This window comes from Meriones unguiculatus, chromosome 1 (assembly GCF_030254825.1).
Source record: "Meriones unguiculatus strain TT.TT164.6M chromosome 1, Bangor_MerUng_6.1, whole genome shotgun sequence".
NCBI classification, from domain to species: Eukaryota; Metazoa; Chordata; class Mammalia; order Rodentia; family Muridae; genus Meriones; species Meriones unguiculatus.
Window position 1 is genome coordinate 139,750,788 of NC_083349.1, and position 19,468 is coordinate 139,770,255.

Sequence of the window (19,468 nt, forward strand, 5' to 3'; positions counted from 1 at the left end):
AAAGATAAGGTAGAGAGCGACTTAGAAAGATGCCGGATGAAAACCTCTGCCTCCCCCCCCCACACACACGTGTGCACACAATCACTTACGTTCTACATGCATGTGTTCATGCTCTGTCTCTCTTACACACAGCCAGCTGTACACTTTATATATCTCAGACTTGTAATATATCAAGACTATTTTAGTAAAGTACTTTGTAGGGTATGGAGTGACCTAATTTTACTTTGTTTTAGTGCAGTCCGTGCCCCCTCCCCTAATAAACGACTGACTCACGACCTAGAGTTAGAAGTGTCATGGCTAGGATTTTTGTATCTATTAATTTATGACTTCGGAGTGCCTGTCTGTGGATTACATACTCCACTCTTCTCTTAACTTGTACATGAGACTACAATTGCCTATATCCTCTTGCCTCTCTTGAAATTATTCTTAACCCTTCTGGGATCATTTGCCCTATTTAAGCTTTGATTAGAGCAATTGGCTCTAGAGGTATACAAATGCACATGTTCTCCGACATCTGTGGGTTGTAAGAACTCATCATTGAATAAACATTTAAATTTATGCTTTGTAATCAAGGGTCATTTTTGAGAGGCAATGGTTTAGATGGTATGCTGATGTCTTTCTCATTACCATAGCACTTGAATGTTGAAATATCACCTTGACAAAGAAAGGATGCCGTTGCTGAGAGACAGAAAACGTTGTGAAATCAAGATGTGCATTTGATACACCTTCATGATGCTGCAAAGCTAAGCTTGCCTTCGTAGCACTGTGGTGGGAGGTGGGGGAGGTGTGATGGGAGATACGGGAGCTTCCCACGCTCTGCTTTGCACGGCAAATCCTCATGGCTGCAGCGGCATACTCACAGGGTCTTCTGTGCCCACGTGCTGTGGAGGGCATGAGCAGTTGGTACAGAGCTGCTAGGATGGGTATGTGTAGTGCCATCCTTTGTGTAGTGCCAGTTAAGAAGAGAGTTGATTTGGCTTTATGTGTTTACTCTCTTTCTCCTTCAATTTTGTAACATCGTCCCATTAATGGAAAGAAAGGTCAGCATTAAAAATGAATGAAATTTATTTCTGACCAGAGATCTAGAATTTTTTTTTTAAACAGGATGTGTAAGGTCTCTGAGGAGTTAGGGAAAGCAGCTATGGTGAATTGGCCATTGGGTGTTGTAGCATGTAGCCCCTTCAATGCCCTGGCCCTCTAGTTTCGCTGCTGTAAGAAGGCGAAGACTGTTAGGGAGGGCAGGTCCACTGTCCTAAGCACTTTTTATTCCAGTCCACACTTGTAACAAGTGGTACATGCTACCCTCTGTATAAGAACTCCTCACCAAGGCTTGTCTTCCAGGAGCCGGTTGTCTCACAAATGCCACACACACTTTCCTGCTCCCAGGTTGGAAAAAAAAAAAAGTGGCATAATGTCTTGGAATACGGTGGGATCACAGGACACCCTAAGCATGTGACCTGTTTGATTTTCTGGGCCAAAACTGTGTGTCTACAGAGCTGCATTCTGCTGGCCCTCCCTGTCTCTAGGCACACCATCCGTGTCCACTTAGGGGTGTTCACATCTAAGCCACGACCCAACGTAAATAGACACAAAACATGGGCTTAGAAATGGTGGGAACTTCCCAGAGACTCATACTCCAACCAAGGACTATTCATGGAGATAACCCAGAACCCTGACAATGCAGCCACTTCTGATGAGAGCCGATAGACTAAGATCAGAAAGAAGGAGAGGAGGACCTCCCCTATCAGTGGACTTGGGGAGGGGCATGCATGCAGAAAGGGGGGAGGGTGGGACCGGGAGGGGAGGAGGGAGGGACTTATGGGGGGATACAAAATGAATAAAGTGTAATTAAGAAAAGTTAAATAAAAAAATTTTTTAAAAAAAGAAATGGTTCCAGCTTTAGGCTGGATTGATGGCTGGGCCTGGCCACTTCCGGTTTCTTGGAAAGGATGCTAGCATGATGCTCACCACAGGTCAGTCTACTTAAGGAATGTTGTCAACTGATTACGGTGAGCATGGAATCAAATTATAAAGAATATTTATTATTTATACCTTGCCTGCTTTCCGATGCAATTTTCTGAGGCTTATAAAAAAATAAATATTTGCTAAAAAAAAAGGAGGAAATACAAAGCAGGGAAAAGGAAAGGAACGGTGGTTTGGCTCATAGAAATGACTTCATCTTTCCTGAAGAAGCTGCTCATCTGTAATTGAAATAATCTTGTTGTTTCCTGATTTAAATGACAGCGTGTTGTTGGCACACTGTGGAAGCATTCAGAGTTCTGTGCTTACAGATAAACCGATTAATGATCACAACCTGGTTTTCTTCATCATGCTTGAATATTTGGGAAGCTAAAGCCATGTGAAGAATTACCTCATCAGAGCAAGTTGTTACAAATTGATAGGAGATTTCAAAACAAGCAGGAGCTTAAAAGTTACTTTGTGGCATTTTCTTAGTTTTCCTGAGAAAATTTTGTGCTAGTCCAGTTACTGATCTCAGAATGCTTCTCTCCTCTCTAGATTTATTTTACAAACATCTCTATGTAAAATGGAAGATTCATTATACTGCTTTAAGGTTCTTATTGTGTCATGTTTACTACATTAGAAACAGACACTGAATTGTTTTCTCTGCCCGAGTTACATATGTTCCTGCATTCCCATTTCTAGAATATATTATTTAAATATGAGACCGTAGGCCAGATATGAAGTTGATAGAATTTTCTGAAAATTCAGTATATTCCTAGTGCTCTATGGAACTATAGATTTCCTATACAGTGTGTCTGTGTGTTTCTGTATGTGTCTGTGTGTGTCTGTGTGTGTGTTTTAAAAACAGTGCTCATTATACAGAATGAACTACTTAGGTGAGATAGAAATTCAAGGATACAAGCAATATAATGCCTGCTTATTACAATAAGTCCCATAAGAGGCTTATAAAATGTATAATATGCAGTATAGCAATTATAATTTATGTGTAATGTGCTATAGTGGAATGGGAGCTCCACTTCTACAGAAATGTATATATGTATTTTTATTACCATATTCCAGTGTGGCCCATGATGAGCACATGATAAATGTCTTTTTCGTAAGTGAACAGAGTGTGGGAGTGTTACCTGGTGAAGCAACATTCGGGTGCTCAGGAAATGCTGGGTGTGAGGGACGGTGGTCCTGATGGGACAAAGGGCAGTTCTCCAAAAAGAAGGTGCAAGTATGAATCAGGCGTGCAGGAGGAAGAAGGGTCATTGAGGTCCAGTGCTGTCCTGGGGACTATTAGAGGTGTCAGCAGACCAGCTTCGGCGGAGGAGCAGGCCTTCCGCACGCGCTGACTGATTCGCACCACCTCTTCCAACACACTTCAACTCCCTAGGCATGCATCTGACTTTCTTTTGTGCTCCCTTTCAACCTTGCGTTTTCTTTTCTAAAGTCATGTTCAAAGGAAGACAGAAGACCCGTGGAAGCGAAGGCTAAATCCTTTCTTCTTTTAGTTTGACTTCTTGGTTCTTTGAAAAGTAGGCGGAGACCCCCTTGCTGCCTGCCTTCTCCTCTGTCCCCATCCTGGATGCTCTTCCCTGCCCGAGCTCCCTGAGAGTAAGGGTGGGACTTAACCACCGCGGCTTTCCCGCTGAGGCTTCTCTGATTTCTGACTTTTCTCTTTACTCTTCCTGCCCCTTGCCCTGCTTCCTGAACTCCAAGCAAGGAGAGGGACCCTGGTCCCGCAGCAGTTTTGCAGACTAGGACGCCCTGGGGCAAATGCAGTGGAGAGCTAGCAGCATGCTGCCACCCTCCCCTTCTCAGCATTCTTTCTGCTCTCCTCCAGCAGACATTTCCTTCCCTCAGGGCTGATTTATTTACCTTTTATCTTCACTCCTCACCTTTACTGGGTGTTTATATTAGGCTTGGACCTAGCTGCTAGGTGCTCAGAATGCCAAGGCACTGGCTCGGGTTCCAAGAGTAGAAATACCTACACGGCATCAAGTCAGTGAATTCTCTCCCAGTGTGAGCGTGTTCGTTTCATACAATTAGCTAGCCAACCCAGTTCACAATTTATTATAGTTAACCGGCAAATTTGTTAAAAAGACTAAACCATTATATTTGTAAGTAGGCATAGTACTAAACAAAATGTCACCGTGAGATGATAGGGCTTTAAAATGTTGATGCACTAGAAAGCCATACTGTGTATTAGCAAGAGGCTATCGACTACTTATATTAGCTATATATGTGGTTTAATTTTTGGTTTATCTCTTGACTGGCTGTGCGATATCAGACAGATTATTATACTTGAACCTTAGATGGAACCACATTGCCCATCTCTGCGCCCCGTTCAGGTTTGAGGAATAAAGGAACGCAGATGGTGGCGTGGATGAAGACCCGGATTTGTGCGGCACGCTCAGCGGAAACTGCGCGCTGAGTGCTTGTCTTACCCGGGTTCACTGCACACGGTGTGATACTCAGCGTGTTCCTACCCACAGCAGCAACAGTCACAGCTCAAGTCAACCACAGTCAAGAGCGGGACAACCGCTACGCGGCACTGTGGTGTTCCTCAACTGTGACCTTGCATTGGTTAGCTGAACCAGACGTGCTTTCGCTTCTAAGATGAGCTTAGAATGGGCTCACTGGGACCGGACTCCACGTTAAACTGAGGAGTAGCTGTACATCCACAGCACCCGCAAAAGTGACATGTGCACAAAGAATTTTTTGGTAATTACTTAAAAGTTTTTATTAATGTAATTTTTTTTTTTAGATTTGTTTAATTTTATGTGACAGTTTTTTGCCCACCTGTCTGTCTGTGTACCATTTGCTTGCCCTGAGCCTTCACAGATCAGAAGAGGGCTTCCGGTTCTATAGAACTGGAGTTAGAGAAGATTGTGAGCTGTGGAGCCACTGTGTGGATGCTGGGAATCCAACCCAGGTCTTCTAGAAGAGCAACCCACAATATTAACAGCCGAGCCATCATCTCTCTGGTTCCTAAGGTTTAGCCTTTTATTGAGAAATAAAGAGAAAGAGAGAGAGAGAGAGAGAGAGAGAGAGAGAGAGAGAGAGAGAGAGAGAGAGAGAGAGGAACCAGCACATGTGTGGGAAGCAGAAGAAAACTTGCAGTGGTTGTAGGTGTTGGGATTGAACTCAGGTCACCAGGCTTGGCAGCAGGCTCTTAGAACCATTGTACCATCTCACTGATCCTTAGTAGTTATTTTTGGGAGAGTTTTTACTCCTTGAATTTTGGACACACTGAGCACCCTAGCACTAAATTTCTAGTTCAAACAAGATAAGTTTCTTTCCTTTAGTATTTCAGGCACTCTGCTTTATAAACCACTTCCTGCTGTATCAGTGAAGTGTCTAAAGATTCCTGGGTGTTTTATCATGGTCAGTTTGTAATTAGCATCACCATTGCTGCCCAGAGCTGCTGACACTGTGTCCCATTAATACCAGGACACACCATGCTGCCTGAGGACTGTAATGAACACCCGGGTGGCTGGGCTGCACTGGAAATTGCCTCCCTACCTTTCAAGATGATGTGCTATTTGTAGGAAATTATTAGATTTTTCCCATTTCTCAGAAATATCGAGACTTCAATAATAGTAGGATAACGACACTGCCTTGGAATTGAAATTAGATAAACAAAGGCAGTTTAAGAATAGCTGTGACTCCGATGACACCAATACTGTGGATTTGAGCCCAAGTGCAACAAATTTGCCTCTCACTTCCGTTTTCCATGATGACTGACAGTTTGGCTAAGCAGGGGAAAAGCCTCTCGTCATTCGGAATGGCACCTTTTGTCCCTCTCTTTCTGCTAAAAGGGTGTTCCCTCTGATACTCCTGTTGATTCTGTTTGCCTCAGTGGTCCTCCTACCCCCACCACTCTCATCCATGTCCTGTGTTCCTAGCTAGAGGGCTGGGGAAAGGATGCCAGGGGCCATAGCACAAAGGGTTAAAGGCAAGGGAATCCCCTTCCTGTCTGGCCAGTGAAGGAGGGGATGTGATGAGGATAAAGGCACAGTTGAAAGCAAACTGGAGAAGGAGTGACAACAAGGCAATACAGGGATGTGTATACAGAGCTGACTTCTCCACCTGAGCTGTCATGTGTGAGCTTTGGGTTCTCCCTCCATCGATCCTGATGATTGCGCCCAGAAAAGCGTGAGCTGGGTGCACAAACCCCTTTTGTGCTGACACTCACAACCACCTTTGATATACTATGAAGCTTTCTAACATCCCTGACTTTTAATAGAATATTAATATATCCACACTGTGAATAGACTTATAAGTCAGACAATAGAGTTACAAAGTACAATTTGAAATTGTCTCCAGTATGATCATTATAAGATATTTATTGAGCTGTAATGCTTACCAGCATCTTAGTAAAATTTTTAGTTTCCTTTTTCTGCTCAACATTTTATTAAAGTGTGTAACTATATCTTCAATATGGTTATCATCGTATTGGAAGATAGATACAAATTATTCAACTTTTTTCCCAAGTTCAAGGAGGAGGGACTCAACCGTGAAATAAGTGTTCTTGTAGCTAATTGCCTTCCTACTACCTTCCTATCTGAGTTTAACCTAGATGAAACACTACGTTTTTAATGCAAACTGAAGATGTAGTTTTAATTTTAGATGTTGGGATAAGGTGTCAAAACATCTTATTCAAGCCGAAAGATCCATAGAGTTAGTTTTTTATTTTATTTTATTTTTTTCAATGCATACAAAATGTCCAGGAAGGGAATTTCACAGTTTTATCGTTGAAGTTTTCTGGCATTATGCCATTGTTCTCAGCATAGCATTATTGATGTTACATCTGTCGTCCTTCCTCAGGAGTTGAATGAAGTGGCTTAAAAAAAATAATGAAGATATCCTTAGAAGAGACTTTGTAACATTTCCCATTGTTTGAAGGGTTTGGAATGGCTTCATACTCTGGTGTGAGTCCGAGGCTGTATAAATGGCGTCACTATCTCAATCACTAGCTTCTAAAGGCTTTAAAAAATGACTATGGAATTTGGTGGCTCTTAATATATTCACACTTCTTACAAGTTGTAAAACCGTTTTCAATATGTAACCCTGGAATTATCCCCCTCCAGAAAAACCACACCAAACCACACCACACCAAACCCACAGAAGGCCAGTTACCCTAGCCATCCCACCCCACCCCCTTTTCTCCAGAAGCAGCTAGTCCTCTTTCATCACTGCAGCTTCACTTATTCTGGAATTTCATAGAAATAGATTTGCACACTATGTGACTCACTCTTCTGTTGTGGTGAGACCGTGTAACATGAAATTTGCCTGCTTAATCATGCTAAGTGTGCTTTTCAGTGCTTTCCCAGATATTTTACATTTCAGTGAGGCATATCCCAGGACCTTTCATTTGCACATCTAGAGTTCTGCATCCTTCAAAGGATAAAAGCCCCTCAGCCCACACCCCATCCCTAGTGACCAGCACTATAGGTACCCTGTTTGTAGGGAGGCTCTGTATTCTGTGATGTGCTTCACATGTTTATGTCCTGTGGTCCACGTGTTCTGTAGCGTGTTGTGGACTGCACCTCCTTCTAAGGCTGCTCACATACTGTGTGCGCCTGTCACATCTCTTCCTTCTGCTGCTCCTGGGACCTGAGATTGGCTCTACCCTGTGACACTGTGAGTACAGCACTAACAGTTCCTCTCTGGGACCCTGCTGACAGTGGTTTAAAGCATCGCTGAATCCATTTGATTTTAAACATTTGAACAACTTCCATACTGCTTTATGCAGGGCATATCATTTTACAGGCCCAACAAAGTTCCAGGATTCTACTCTCTGCACACCATTGCCAACCTCGATATTTTTGTTTTGTTCGGTAATGACCGTCAGAGTGAGGTGTGGATGATGGTCCCCGAAGCCTGGGTTTGCACTTCTCGGATGTTTAGTGGCATTCAGTATCTTTATAAATGCTTCTTGGCCACTTTTATCATTCCTGAAGACTTTAGTCTGCTTTAATTTTATCTAAATTTTTACATTTATTTTACTTTTTTTTGAGACAGGGTCTCATTGTGTAGCTGTCTGGCCTCCGACTTGCTATGTATACCATGATGGCCTTGAGCTCATAGAGCTGTTTCTGTGTCTGCCTCCTAGGTGTCGGAGGTTAAGGCATGCAGTGCCATACCTGGCTAGGATAGTTGAATTTTGTTGTTGTGTTGTAAGGAGCACTCATACATGTATCTACATTTCTATATTGATGCTATAACTACCTCTCTCTATATACACATTCATAATTGTATTTGTATATAGGTATCTAGAACTATCCCTTTCTCCTCACATATACACAAACACTTTCTGAATACTAGTGTCTTATTAAATATAGGTTTATAATTATTTTCTCCCATCCCAAAGAATGCCTCTAAGTCTCTTGATGGTATTCTTTAATGCATAAAAATCTTAAACTTTGATGTAGTCCTGTCTGCTCTATTTTTACTTTGTGCTTTTTGGTGTCATGTCAAAAAAATCATTCAAAAGTCTGGTATATATACATACATACACAGTCAAATTTTGATAACCAGTACAGAGGTTAGTACTGGTTAGTACTGGTTAGTAATTTGAGCAATGATTAATCCAAGAGCCATCTGTATTTGCACTTAATATGCAGTTTGTATTTATATCTAATTATGACTGTTCTATTGTCATGAAAGATAATTGCCAGCAAAATAAAGTAGCATTTTTATTAAAACAAAATGATACAAGGAAACCTAGGACTACTTCTCTGCCCTGTTCTTGGCTCAGCCCCCCTGTGTTCAGAACCTCCCTGACTTGGGGGAACTCATCTGTCTACCTTTTATAGAGTGTTCTTGATGGGTTGCAGGCTACAGAGAAAAGTTTAGTTAAGTTTATTTTTTTAAATGACAAAAAATATAATCAAGCGAGTTTATGCTTACTTTGTTGGGATATGTCACAGGTCAACTAAAGGTATGCACGGTTAAAATAGAACTCTGTCAAACTGCAGGAGTCGGAAGTGACAGTGATTGACACAAGTACAGTGATTGACAGTACTTAAGCATAACTGGGTTGCCCTGTGGGTCCATGCGTTTGTATGTGGGAAGGGTTAGTTCCTAGTGAAATGTGAGACTTTCGTACTTGCAGCACAGCCGCCATGCCTCCTGCTTCATCCTTTTCCCTGTTCCCCTGTGGACTACAGCTTCATTGTGAACAGCCTCTGCAGGTCTTCGTCACCACAAGGCCCATCGTGCACACTTAGCTGTCTCCCCTTTCCCTCTCTCCTTGTGACTTTTCCACCCAGTTTAACCCATTTTTGTTGATGTGTCTGTCTTGACCTACCATCTTTAGCTGGAAGTCAGGTTTCTAAAACACAGTTTACCCTTGTCTTATGTAGAGCTTTACAAGAGTCTCGTTGGTTCTCAGGACTAATCTAATGTTGACTGTCTCATTGTACAGACCCTATTTGTCACTTGCTTACTGCCACAACTCCATCTTTCCTCTGCTTGCACCCTTTGAGCCCTTCTCTGGAGTCTTCTCATTACCACTGTGTTGCTTCTGAGGTTCTAGAGGTTACAAGTCCCGGCCTGCTCGAGTCTGAGAAACAAACACAGCCCACGCTAGCGTAGCTATAAAATCAGGGTGCACTGAATGCCTGAGAACTGGAGTTCATGGAGGCTGTGCGGAACCCCCTTTCATTCTAAGGGCGCATTTCTTATAACTGCTTTCCGCTATCACCGTTTTAGCTTCTGAGGAAAGTTTGGCCAAGTTCTGAAGACATGTGGTACACTTGCTTCATTTGCACGGTAAAAGCTAAAGCCTTAACAAATAAGTCTGTAAGCTAAAGGAATGGAACCAGGGCATCGCTGGAGTCTCAGTAAATCATCTGAACCTCCGTGGTAACCACCACATACTGAATACAGGCCAATGTTGGCTTTAAGCTAAATTTACCTTCCTTCTAAAATTTTATCTCTAGAAACATTTCTTCGAATTATAAAAATAATTGAGAGTTTATCTTTTTCAGTTTACATTTGATTCTCCTCTACTTTAGTATCATATAATCATTTTATGTTGTGAACCATGAACTGTGAGCATAGAGACCATAAACGTAGAGAGAATGAATGAATTTGTGTTTATTTGCATACATGAAATTTATATTTGCTTTTTATTTTACTGTCTACACTAGGAAGTATTGTTACCACTGTAGTGATGTGTTTTCAATGGTAATTGTCAGTTGATGCGAAATGATGAAACATCTTAAAGAAATAACAGTAGAATTTCAGACTCATAAAGGCAGCAATTGCACTCTCTAAGAACATATGCTTGGACATCTCGTCATAAATGGTGCACCTGGAAATTAGCAAGCCCACATTTTGCTGTGGTAGTGGTAGTAATGTTTTTACTTGCCTGCTCTTGAGTTATACTACCTTTCAGCATCTTGACTAATACAGTTCTCATTCCCTGAACCTCTTTCTACTTCAACTCGGTCAATACCTGTATTACTTAATATAGAAAGAGATTATTTGACTTTTCTGCATCCCTAGACAATTGTAAAAACAGCTTTACAAAAAAGCAAGCTCAGGTCGTATGCTTCTTAGTGTGGATTCTCAGAGAGAAACACAACATGGCAGAGAGAGCAAAAAGATCATGAGAATTTTGAGCTAATTTTTCCACCATGGACAAAGTGTTTCCAAGCTGATACCTTGTATCATTTCCCACACAATATATAGTTTCCTTCTAGAGAGAGCTGATCTATCACCCAGGAAAAGCCACAGTAGAAGTGAAACAGATTTTCTTTTGTTTTCTTGTCAACTATTTCTTTCTGTATGGAGACATAGTCAGTTCATCCTCTCTCAGTTGCGGTAGTCTTCGGTATAACATGATGCCAAAACTTACTCCTTTTCTGGTATCGTTGCAAATTGTCTCATCAGGCCAAAGGATGTCTTGACTGTGACTATAATTACTCAGCTCTAGGGAGTGTTCCTGATCCAGAAAAGGCTGTGGTATCTTACAGGTTCCCCTAGTACCTTTCCCTTCCCTCAGGCCTCACTTCAGAGAGAAAACAGTAAGGGCTCTTTTTCCTTCAGCAAACAGTTTTTCAGATGTGTTATATCCCAGAGGAAAAATATCTCGAATGCATGCATTTTTATGAATAATTCATTCTTTATCATAGCAAAAGTCCTTGTCCATTTTAGGTTCCCAGGGGAAAAAGTAGAAGAACATGGTTTCCCCAGGTAAACAGTTACCAACACTTAGTTCTATATGTTACTGACTCAGATATCAGTGAACACTGAAATTTAGTCTCAATAATTCAACATAATTAAGGCAGCACACTCATTTTTCTTTTTCCGCTGGCACCCAAACTGTGTCTTTGAAGATGCTATTTGGTAGCCACTTTTGTTTCTTTGTGGTGTTGGGAATGAGAATGGCCCCCATAGGCTCATCTATTTGAATGCTTGGTCCCCAAATGGTGCAACTGTTTGGGAAGGATTAGGAGTCATGGACTACTGGAGGTGTGTCACTGGTTGTGGACTCTGTGGTTTCAAAAGCCTATACCAGGCTCAGTCTCCTCCACACCCCCACCCCCACTCTCCCACCCTCAACTGTAGATCAGATATAAGCTTCATGCCACTGCTCCAGGGCCATACCATACCTGCCTGTGTGACACCGCACTCCCCCGACAGTCATGGACTAACCCTCTGAACCTGTAAGCAACCTCTGGTTAACGGCTTCCTCCATCTCAGCAATAGAACAGTAACTGAGGCTCTCTCTATTCAGTGTCACACACATCTACTCACGACACCACTGCTCTGAATGTCACCCAGCACATCCACCCAGGACACCACTGTTTCTGCAGTCCTTTCCTGCTTTGATTACCGTTCCCCACTCCCGATATCTGGAGCATGCCTGTCTTAAGCTGTGAGGTCGTACCTGCCTAGACTTAGGCCAGGGAGACTTTCAGTGCCTGGTTCTGTGTCATGACTCCTCTAGTTCAGGAGGTCTCATGAAACAGTAAGCTCTGGACCCACCTCAAGCTCACCATCCACAGAAACGGCTGATTACAACCGTGAGCGTTCAACTCTAATTCTCTGGATAAAGCACAGCCAATGTTTGCTCCTCCTTTATGGGCACTGAGCTTAATCTTATGTTTCAGTTACCAAATTTATGTCAGTGTACCTGAGTGGAAGACCCAGCCTACTTGGAGACCTTCATAAATTCTTGCCGTGCTACAAACCTGTTCCCATTATGTGAAATATTTTCCTGGCTGGGATCTGAATGCTCCCTTCCAGGTCTAAAATTTTATGGTATAAAATCAGTAGTAAGAAGCATGCTGACAAGTCAGATGGTACAATCACTGTAAGTTTTTTTAAACGCTCCTGTTTCTTCAGTAATTAATTAATTAATTAATTAGCTTTACATTCTGATCACAGCCTCTCCTCCCTAATCCCTATGATTTTAATATAAGCTATCCATTTCCCACTATTGTGTAATGTCCTCTTTGATTATTTGTTTTGACTTAGGCTGAAGGAATCTAAGTGTGTGTTACCATATAAATGAACTCATTAAAATGATTCAACATGACACTAACGAAAAAAATTTCAACCTAAAATCTCAGTCATGTTATCAAAGGCATGTGACTGTATGTCTATCCTAAAACCTTTTATTTAGTGATAATCAAAATTTGTATTTTTCATAGCCAGTTGCTGCAAATATATTAGAAATGAAATAAACCTAAGGAAAATAAGCAGAAAAATATGGCATAGTCTATCTATAGAATTCCATATTTTTTGCACCTTCCTTAATCTTTACTTCACATGTGAAATCTGTAGAAAATTCCTGGAATCTTTCTCCAAGGAGCCTGCAGATACGCTGATATGGTTAAAACCATAACTATTCAATTAGCACTCAGTTGTAAATCAGCCGATGGCTAAGTTGTTTTAGCAGAGACACCGACACAGAGAGTTCATTTCTTAATTTCCAGAGTAAATGAGAGCATACATTCGAAAATAAAACTATTGCCTTGGAGCAGTATTACAGAGCACAAGTAAGGCTCAGAACCTTTGTTTCACTTCTCTTCAGTGCTTTTGTGGGCCTCTTAAAACCACAGCACTTATTTTTCAGCTTCTACAGGGGAATCTTAAAAAACTTCAAATGTGTGTTTGCGAGTAGAATGTGTATATCAGTAGGCAGGCTTTTGAGCCTTTGGACTGTGTTTATAGTGCTGCCAAGGATCATTTTTATTCAGAAACAGACTGAAAGCAGACATTAAGCAGAATGACTGTGTTGACAGTGTCCTTTGCTTTACAGAAGCTTTTCAGTTTCATGAGGTCCCATTTATTGATTGTTGATCTTAGAGCCTGTGCTGTTGGTGTTCTGTTCTCCTGTGCCAATGAGTTCCAGGCTCTTACCCACTTTTTCTTCTAACATATTTAGTGTGTCTGGCTTTATGTTGAGGTCTTTGATCCACTTGGACTTTAGTTTTGTGCAGGGTGATAACTATGAATTTTTCTACATGTGGACAACCAGTTAGACCAGCACCATTTGTTGAAGATGCTATCTTTTTTTCATTGTATGGTTTTGGCATCTTTGTCAAAAATCGGGTGTCAGTAGCTATGTGGGCTTATTTATGGGTCTTCCATTCTATTCCTCTGAGCCTTCAGACTGTTTCTATGCCAGTAACATGCAGTTTTTATCACTGTTGCCCTATAGTACAGTTTGAGATCAGGTATAGAGACACCTCCAGAAGATCTTTTATTGTACAGATTGTTTTAGCTATTCTGTTTTTGTTTTTCCATATGAAGTTGAGGAAATTTCTGCCAAGGTCTGTAAAGAATTGTGTTGGTATATTTATGGGAATTGCATTGAATCTGTAGATTGCTTTTGGTAGGATGGCATTTTTTACTGTGTTAATCCTACTGAGCCATGAGCATGGGAGATCTTTCAAAACAAAATGACAGCCTACAGACTGGGGAAAAGATCTTCACCGACCCTACATCCAGCAAAGGGCTAATATCCAGAATATATTAAGAACTCAGAATTTAGACACCAACAAACCAAATAATCCAATTAAAAAATTGGATACAGAGCTAATCAGAGAATTCTCAGCAGAGGAATATTGAATGGCGGAGAAACATGTAAAGAGATGCTCAACATCCTTAGTCATCAGGGAAATGCAAATCAAAACAACTCTGAGATTTCACCTTACACCCATCAGAATGGCTAAGATCAAAGACTCAACTGACAACACATGCTGTAGAGAATGTGGAGAAAGGGGAACCCTCCTCCATTGCTGGTGGGAGTCCAAACTTCTACAACCTCTCTGGGAATCAGTCTGGTGCTTTCTCAGAAAATTGGCAATAGTTCTACCTCAAGACCAGCTGTACCACTTGTCAGCATATACACAAAAGATGATCCACCATTCAACAAGGACATTTGCTCAACTATCTTCATAGCAGCTTTATTTGTAATATCCAGAATCTGGAAACAACGTAGATGTCCCTCAACGGAGGAATAGATACAGAAATTGTGACACATTTACACAGTGAAATACTACTCAGCTATTAAAAACAAGGAAATCATGAAACTTGCAGGCAAATGGATGGAACTAGAAAAAATGATCCTGAGTGAGGTATCCCAGAACCAGAAAGACATGCATGGTATATACTCATTTATAAGCAGATATTAGCCATATAATATAGGATAACCGTACTAAAATCTACAGACCTAAAGAAGCTAAAGAACATGGAGGACTCTAAGAAGGATGCTTAAATCTCATTCAGAAGGGAAAACAGGATAGACGCCAGAAGTGGAAGGGAAGGAACAGGATGGGAGCTTACCATAGAGGTCCTCTGAAAGACTCCACCCAGCAGGGGATTGAAGCAGATGCTAAAACTCAATGCCAGACTTTGTGCAGAGAGCAAAGAGTCTTATGGAAGAAGGGGGTATAGAAGGTCCTGGACAGGAGCTCCATAAGGAGAGCAACAAATCTAAAAATCTGGGCTCAGGGCGATGCAGAGACTGATGCACCAACCAAAGACTATGCATAGAGAGGACCAAGACCCCCTGCTCATATGTAGCCCATAGACAGCCCAGTCTCCATGTGGGTCTCCTAGTAAGTGGAGCAGGGGCTGCCTCTGTCATGAACTGGATTGCCTGCTCTTTGATCACTTGCCCCTGGCACTGCGGCCTTGTCAGGCCACAGAGGAAGAGGATGCAGGCATTCCTGATGAGACTTGATAAGCTAGGATCAGATGACAGGAGAGGAAGACTTCCCCTTTCAGTGGACTAGGGGAAGGGGATAGGAGGAAAATGGGAGGGAGGGCAGAACCAGGAAGAGATGAGGAAGGTGGCTATAATCAAGATATAAAATGAATAAACTGTAAAAAAAAAAAGTGGTGGCTTAGGTGGCAAACATTTCAGAAGGAAGTTACAGATGTCAACTCTGCTTGTATATCTGCTCACCTGATACTGCACAGAGGTCAGTGGTTTATACATACATTTGTTTAAATGGTGATGGATGGGAGGAAGAGAATCAGCTAGCTCCTTCTGCAACTGTGTGCTTTGATGACATGATTTTTTAAATACAGTCTTTGGAGACTGATATAACCTTTTGCACATTGATGACATCACCACTGCTGTCTAGTATTAGATGGAAGTCTTTAATTCCTGGGTTTGCTTTAATTGTTTTTTAAGGGATTTTATGAGTATTCATTATAGTGTCATATTTCCCATTCCTTGTGCATGGTCTTTGTAATATGATATTTTAAAGTCTTCTTGCATCCAGTAGATAAATAGATAAATAAATAGTTGAAAAAAAAAAAGAATGATGATTTTTTTTTCGACAGCTAGTATTTTATTCTGATAGCAGTCTCATTACACATGGTCCAAGAACATTCAAATAATAACTCTCAAATAAAATCAGATGTTAAAGATTGGTCTTCAAACATCATAGCCAATGATGCCACGCTTGACTAGGATCTCTCCGACATAAAACCACATCCACACCTCAGTGGCCACCAAACCATTCAGTGCAGCTTCCTTAACTGTAAGTTGTTTGAAGCTACCAGTTTTAGCACTTTGAATGATATTTTTCAAGCTCTGAATAGCTGTAGGGATTTCAGCAGGGGTAGGGGGAGCAAGCTCAACCTTGGCATACTGCCAAAATGTGGCCAGTCGAGGCTTCGAGTAAGTCACGGCAGCGTTCAACAGCACTGGAGCCTTCTCCACGAAGTTACAAACTAACTGGGCCATGGTCTAAGGGGGAAAAAAAAAGAATGATAATGATTAGACAGACAAGGTGGGGCACGATTTTATTCCTAGCACTGGGGGGGAGGGAGGCAGAGGCAGGTGGAACACTTAGTTTAAGGCCAGCCTTGTCTACAAAGTACCAAAGCTACGCAGAGATACCCAGTCTCGAAAAAACCAAAACCAAACAAACAAAAAACCAAAATGACTGTGGACTATGAAACTATGTTCAAAGCCACATAAAGTTCGTAAATTATAAGTAAGTGAAAACATTTGAAGAATGCTGTAATATACCTGAGCCTCATCCCATGGTGTGTAATTGTTTTTGTGGAACATGTGTGCTCTACGACTGGAGCAGCATGTGTGTCTACTCGCTTGGTATTTGTGCTCTTAGGAAACTTGTTGCAATCATGACTAAAATAAAACACAACTGGGGTGAGATTCATACTTATATGTATATATTATATAAATATACTTGTACATTAAATTTGTAATCAGTTTGAATTGCAAATACCATGTTAATGAAACCAATGCAATTTTAGCTCTTTTCCAAATAAGGGCACATAGTTTGCCTAAATTATCGAAATACTTAGATACAGTGATTCTATCCACAAGTATAATCTTCTTACCTAGAGGACTATAATTCCTCCAGATGATAAGTTTTTACATTGTTTATAGAAAAGATATGCATGGCAGATTGGTATGGTAAGAACATGGTAGATAAATTTAAAACCATCTATCAATTATATTAAAAGAACGGCTAGAAATTTATTATGGATCACAATAACAAAGAAATGTAATATTAGGACAATCACTGCTATTTGGGGCAAGTTAGGGAATGCCTAAATGTGTATCTGTCCCCTGTGATGACCCACAGTGCAGCTGCCAGTGTGCATGCCTGCTTTCCCTAAGACTGTCCTGCCAAGTTCCTGGGAGCTCAGACTCATCTCTTGTACCTTCAGACTGACCACCATCGATCTTTCCATTTTAAATTTACCTTCTCAGGAAGTTATTTTCCTTTCACTGCTCACGTAGCACATAGTTTTGAGGGCTGTGCACCCACACCATTTTGAATGCTGAGAATTCAGCAACGCTCTCATTTGACAAAAGCCTCTCTCAGCATAACCACAATAAAATAATGCTGCCTGTCATGGGCAAAGCTAAAAAAGCAATCAATCAATCAAACAAACAAAAAAAAAGTGTGTGTGTATGTGTGTGTGTGTGTGTGTGTGTGTGTGTGTGTGAATAGAGACAGATTAAAGTGTCAGTTTAAAGCCTAGAAGGATCATTCAGCTAGAGATCTGGAGAGACTAAGAGAGGGAGTAATGCAGATACTGGGGGGGGGGTAATATTAGAGAAATCATAAAGCATAGAGTCCATGTGAGAACAGTACTCGTATTATGAGTTAGATAGAAATGACTTAAGAGGTCAAAGGGCATCCATGTTGCTTTGTAGGAGCCAAGGGATAGTCTAGTCCAACATGGTAGAGGGAGGCTCGCATTCTCTCCTGCAGAAAAGCAGAAGGAGGAAGAGAAGGGAAAGAGATAAAAAGGGAAAACAGCTTATACGGCTACACAGTAGTGCAAAAAAAAAAAGAAAGAAAAGAAAAGAAAAGAAAAGAAAAGAAAAAGATGTGATTGTACTTCAAATCTGTGATGGTGGCAATGGTGAAAAGTAGTCAGATTCAATATATACCTAAAGAGGTAACAAGGTTTGCAAATTAACTTTATGTGACTAAGTGATAGAGCAGAGTCAATATTGCTTTAATGCTGTTAGCCTGGAAAGGTTAAAACCGACTGCTGAATGAGAACACATACAGAACACTAATGTCAGTGTAATGGGGAGAGAGTAGGGAGTCAGACTTTCGTTCTGTATATGTAGTTACTATTCACGTGACGACCTGACTGGTGATAACAAGTATGATTGAGTGTAGGTGTTGACATTCACAAGTTTGGGGACCACACACATAGAAATGCATTATTATACACACATGTATATGCATAACCATTTATTTGTACATAGATGCACATATGAACTTTAATGAAGTTTACATACATAAAAATGGATGGAAAGGCTAGGGAATTAGAGTACAGGATTAGAGAAGTATGAGGTTTGGGTTCGGCATACAGAGACCAAGGATTAGGAAATCTATGCAAGAGAAACTGAGCCAGTCAACAGAAAAAGCAGAAGAGAATGGATGTATTCCATTTAATAAGCCAAGTCACATACACACTTCAAGCAGAGACTGATCAGCTGGGTTAAAGGTACTGACTCTCACAGGATCAGTTTTGGCTGGTGAAAACAGAGAGCAAATGGAGTGCATTCAAGGGGAAAATAAACAGGAGGAAAAAGGAGAGTAAATAGTACGGCATAAGTGTGAGGCCAAACTTGTGCGTTTTTGTTGATAAGACTGATTCAGCAAAGGGGAAGAAACAGGCAATGGGCTGCGAATTTCCAGAGTGCTTTCCTGCCCATGGTGGGTTTAGAATGAGAAAGGTCAGACTCACAAGAAGACAGTGTGGCAGCGGAGCCTCAGAGGCTCAGAGGCAGAGGCGCAAAGGCTCCAATGCAGAGGCAGCCGAAGCAGTCAGATGCTGAGCATCTGGGAACCGCTGGCAAGTAGCTTAATGACAGCAAAGTTGGGGACATGGCATGTTAAAGGAAATGTGTATTCCAAGTAAAAGAATCCAGGGAGCACTGTCCTCTCGGTATGGCGCCTGCCAAATGCCTGTGTTTAACAGATACTGAGTGTGTGGATGAAGACTAAGATTTAGCTGTTGTGAGACTGTGTCTCTGTTTCAGGGGAATAAAGTGATATTTTTAAGAATGATTTTGAGTGTTGGAAGTCTATGAATTAGGTTTTTTTTTAAGTCTAATAACTCAAAAAATGTAATTCTGAAATATGATGAGGTGACATTGTTTTTCCTTATTTGTACCTTTACCAATCAATGAACTATTTTCTACATTGAGTTATTTTCACAGTGTCCTTTAAATTGATAAGCCATTACCTCTTAATTGGTTTTGGCACTGAAAATCTTATCTTTGAGTTATTACTGATACATATTATTTACAATACATCCATGATAATTGAGTCTTGTGAGGTGTAGGCATAATTGGCCCTGGCACTTGAGAATTCTTTCTAGGCTCTAAATCAGCTAAGCCTCATAAGACCCAACAGTAGGAGGAGACCTGTGCAGAGGCAGAGTCAGTTTGACTTTTCCTCTGTTACTTTCGACCAGAGGGTCTTTGGTTTAAAACAAAACCAAAATGAACACCAACCAG

The 19,468-nt window shown here is 41.2% G+C and overlaps 2 protein-coding genes across 3 annotated transcripts in view; one reads left to right on the plus strand and one right to left on the minus strand.

Moving 5' to 3' along the window:
• Positions 1–19,468, plus strand: part of Immp2l (inner mitochondrial membrane peptidase subunit 2) — an 829,626-nt gene that overhangs the window by 475,704 nt on the left and 334,454 nt on the right. The gene's annotated exons all lie outside the window — the stretch shown is intronic.
• Positions 15,772–16,222, minus strand: LOC110556903 (ATP synthase subunit g, mitochondrial-like). Its single transcript, XM_060375928.1, has one exon. It carries the CDS (start codon positions 16,190–16,192, stop codon positions 15,881–15,883), a length of 312 nt encoding a protein of 103 aa, XP_060231911.1. The 5' UTR covers positions 16,193–16,222; the 3' UTR covers positions 15,772–15,880.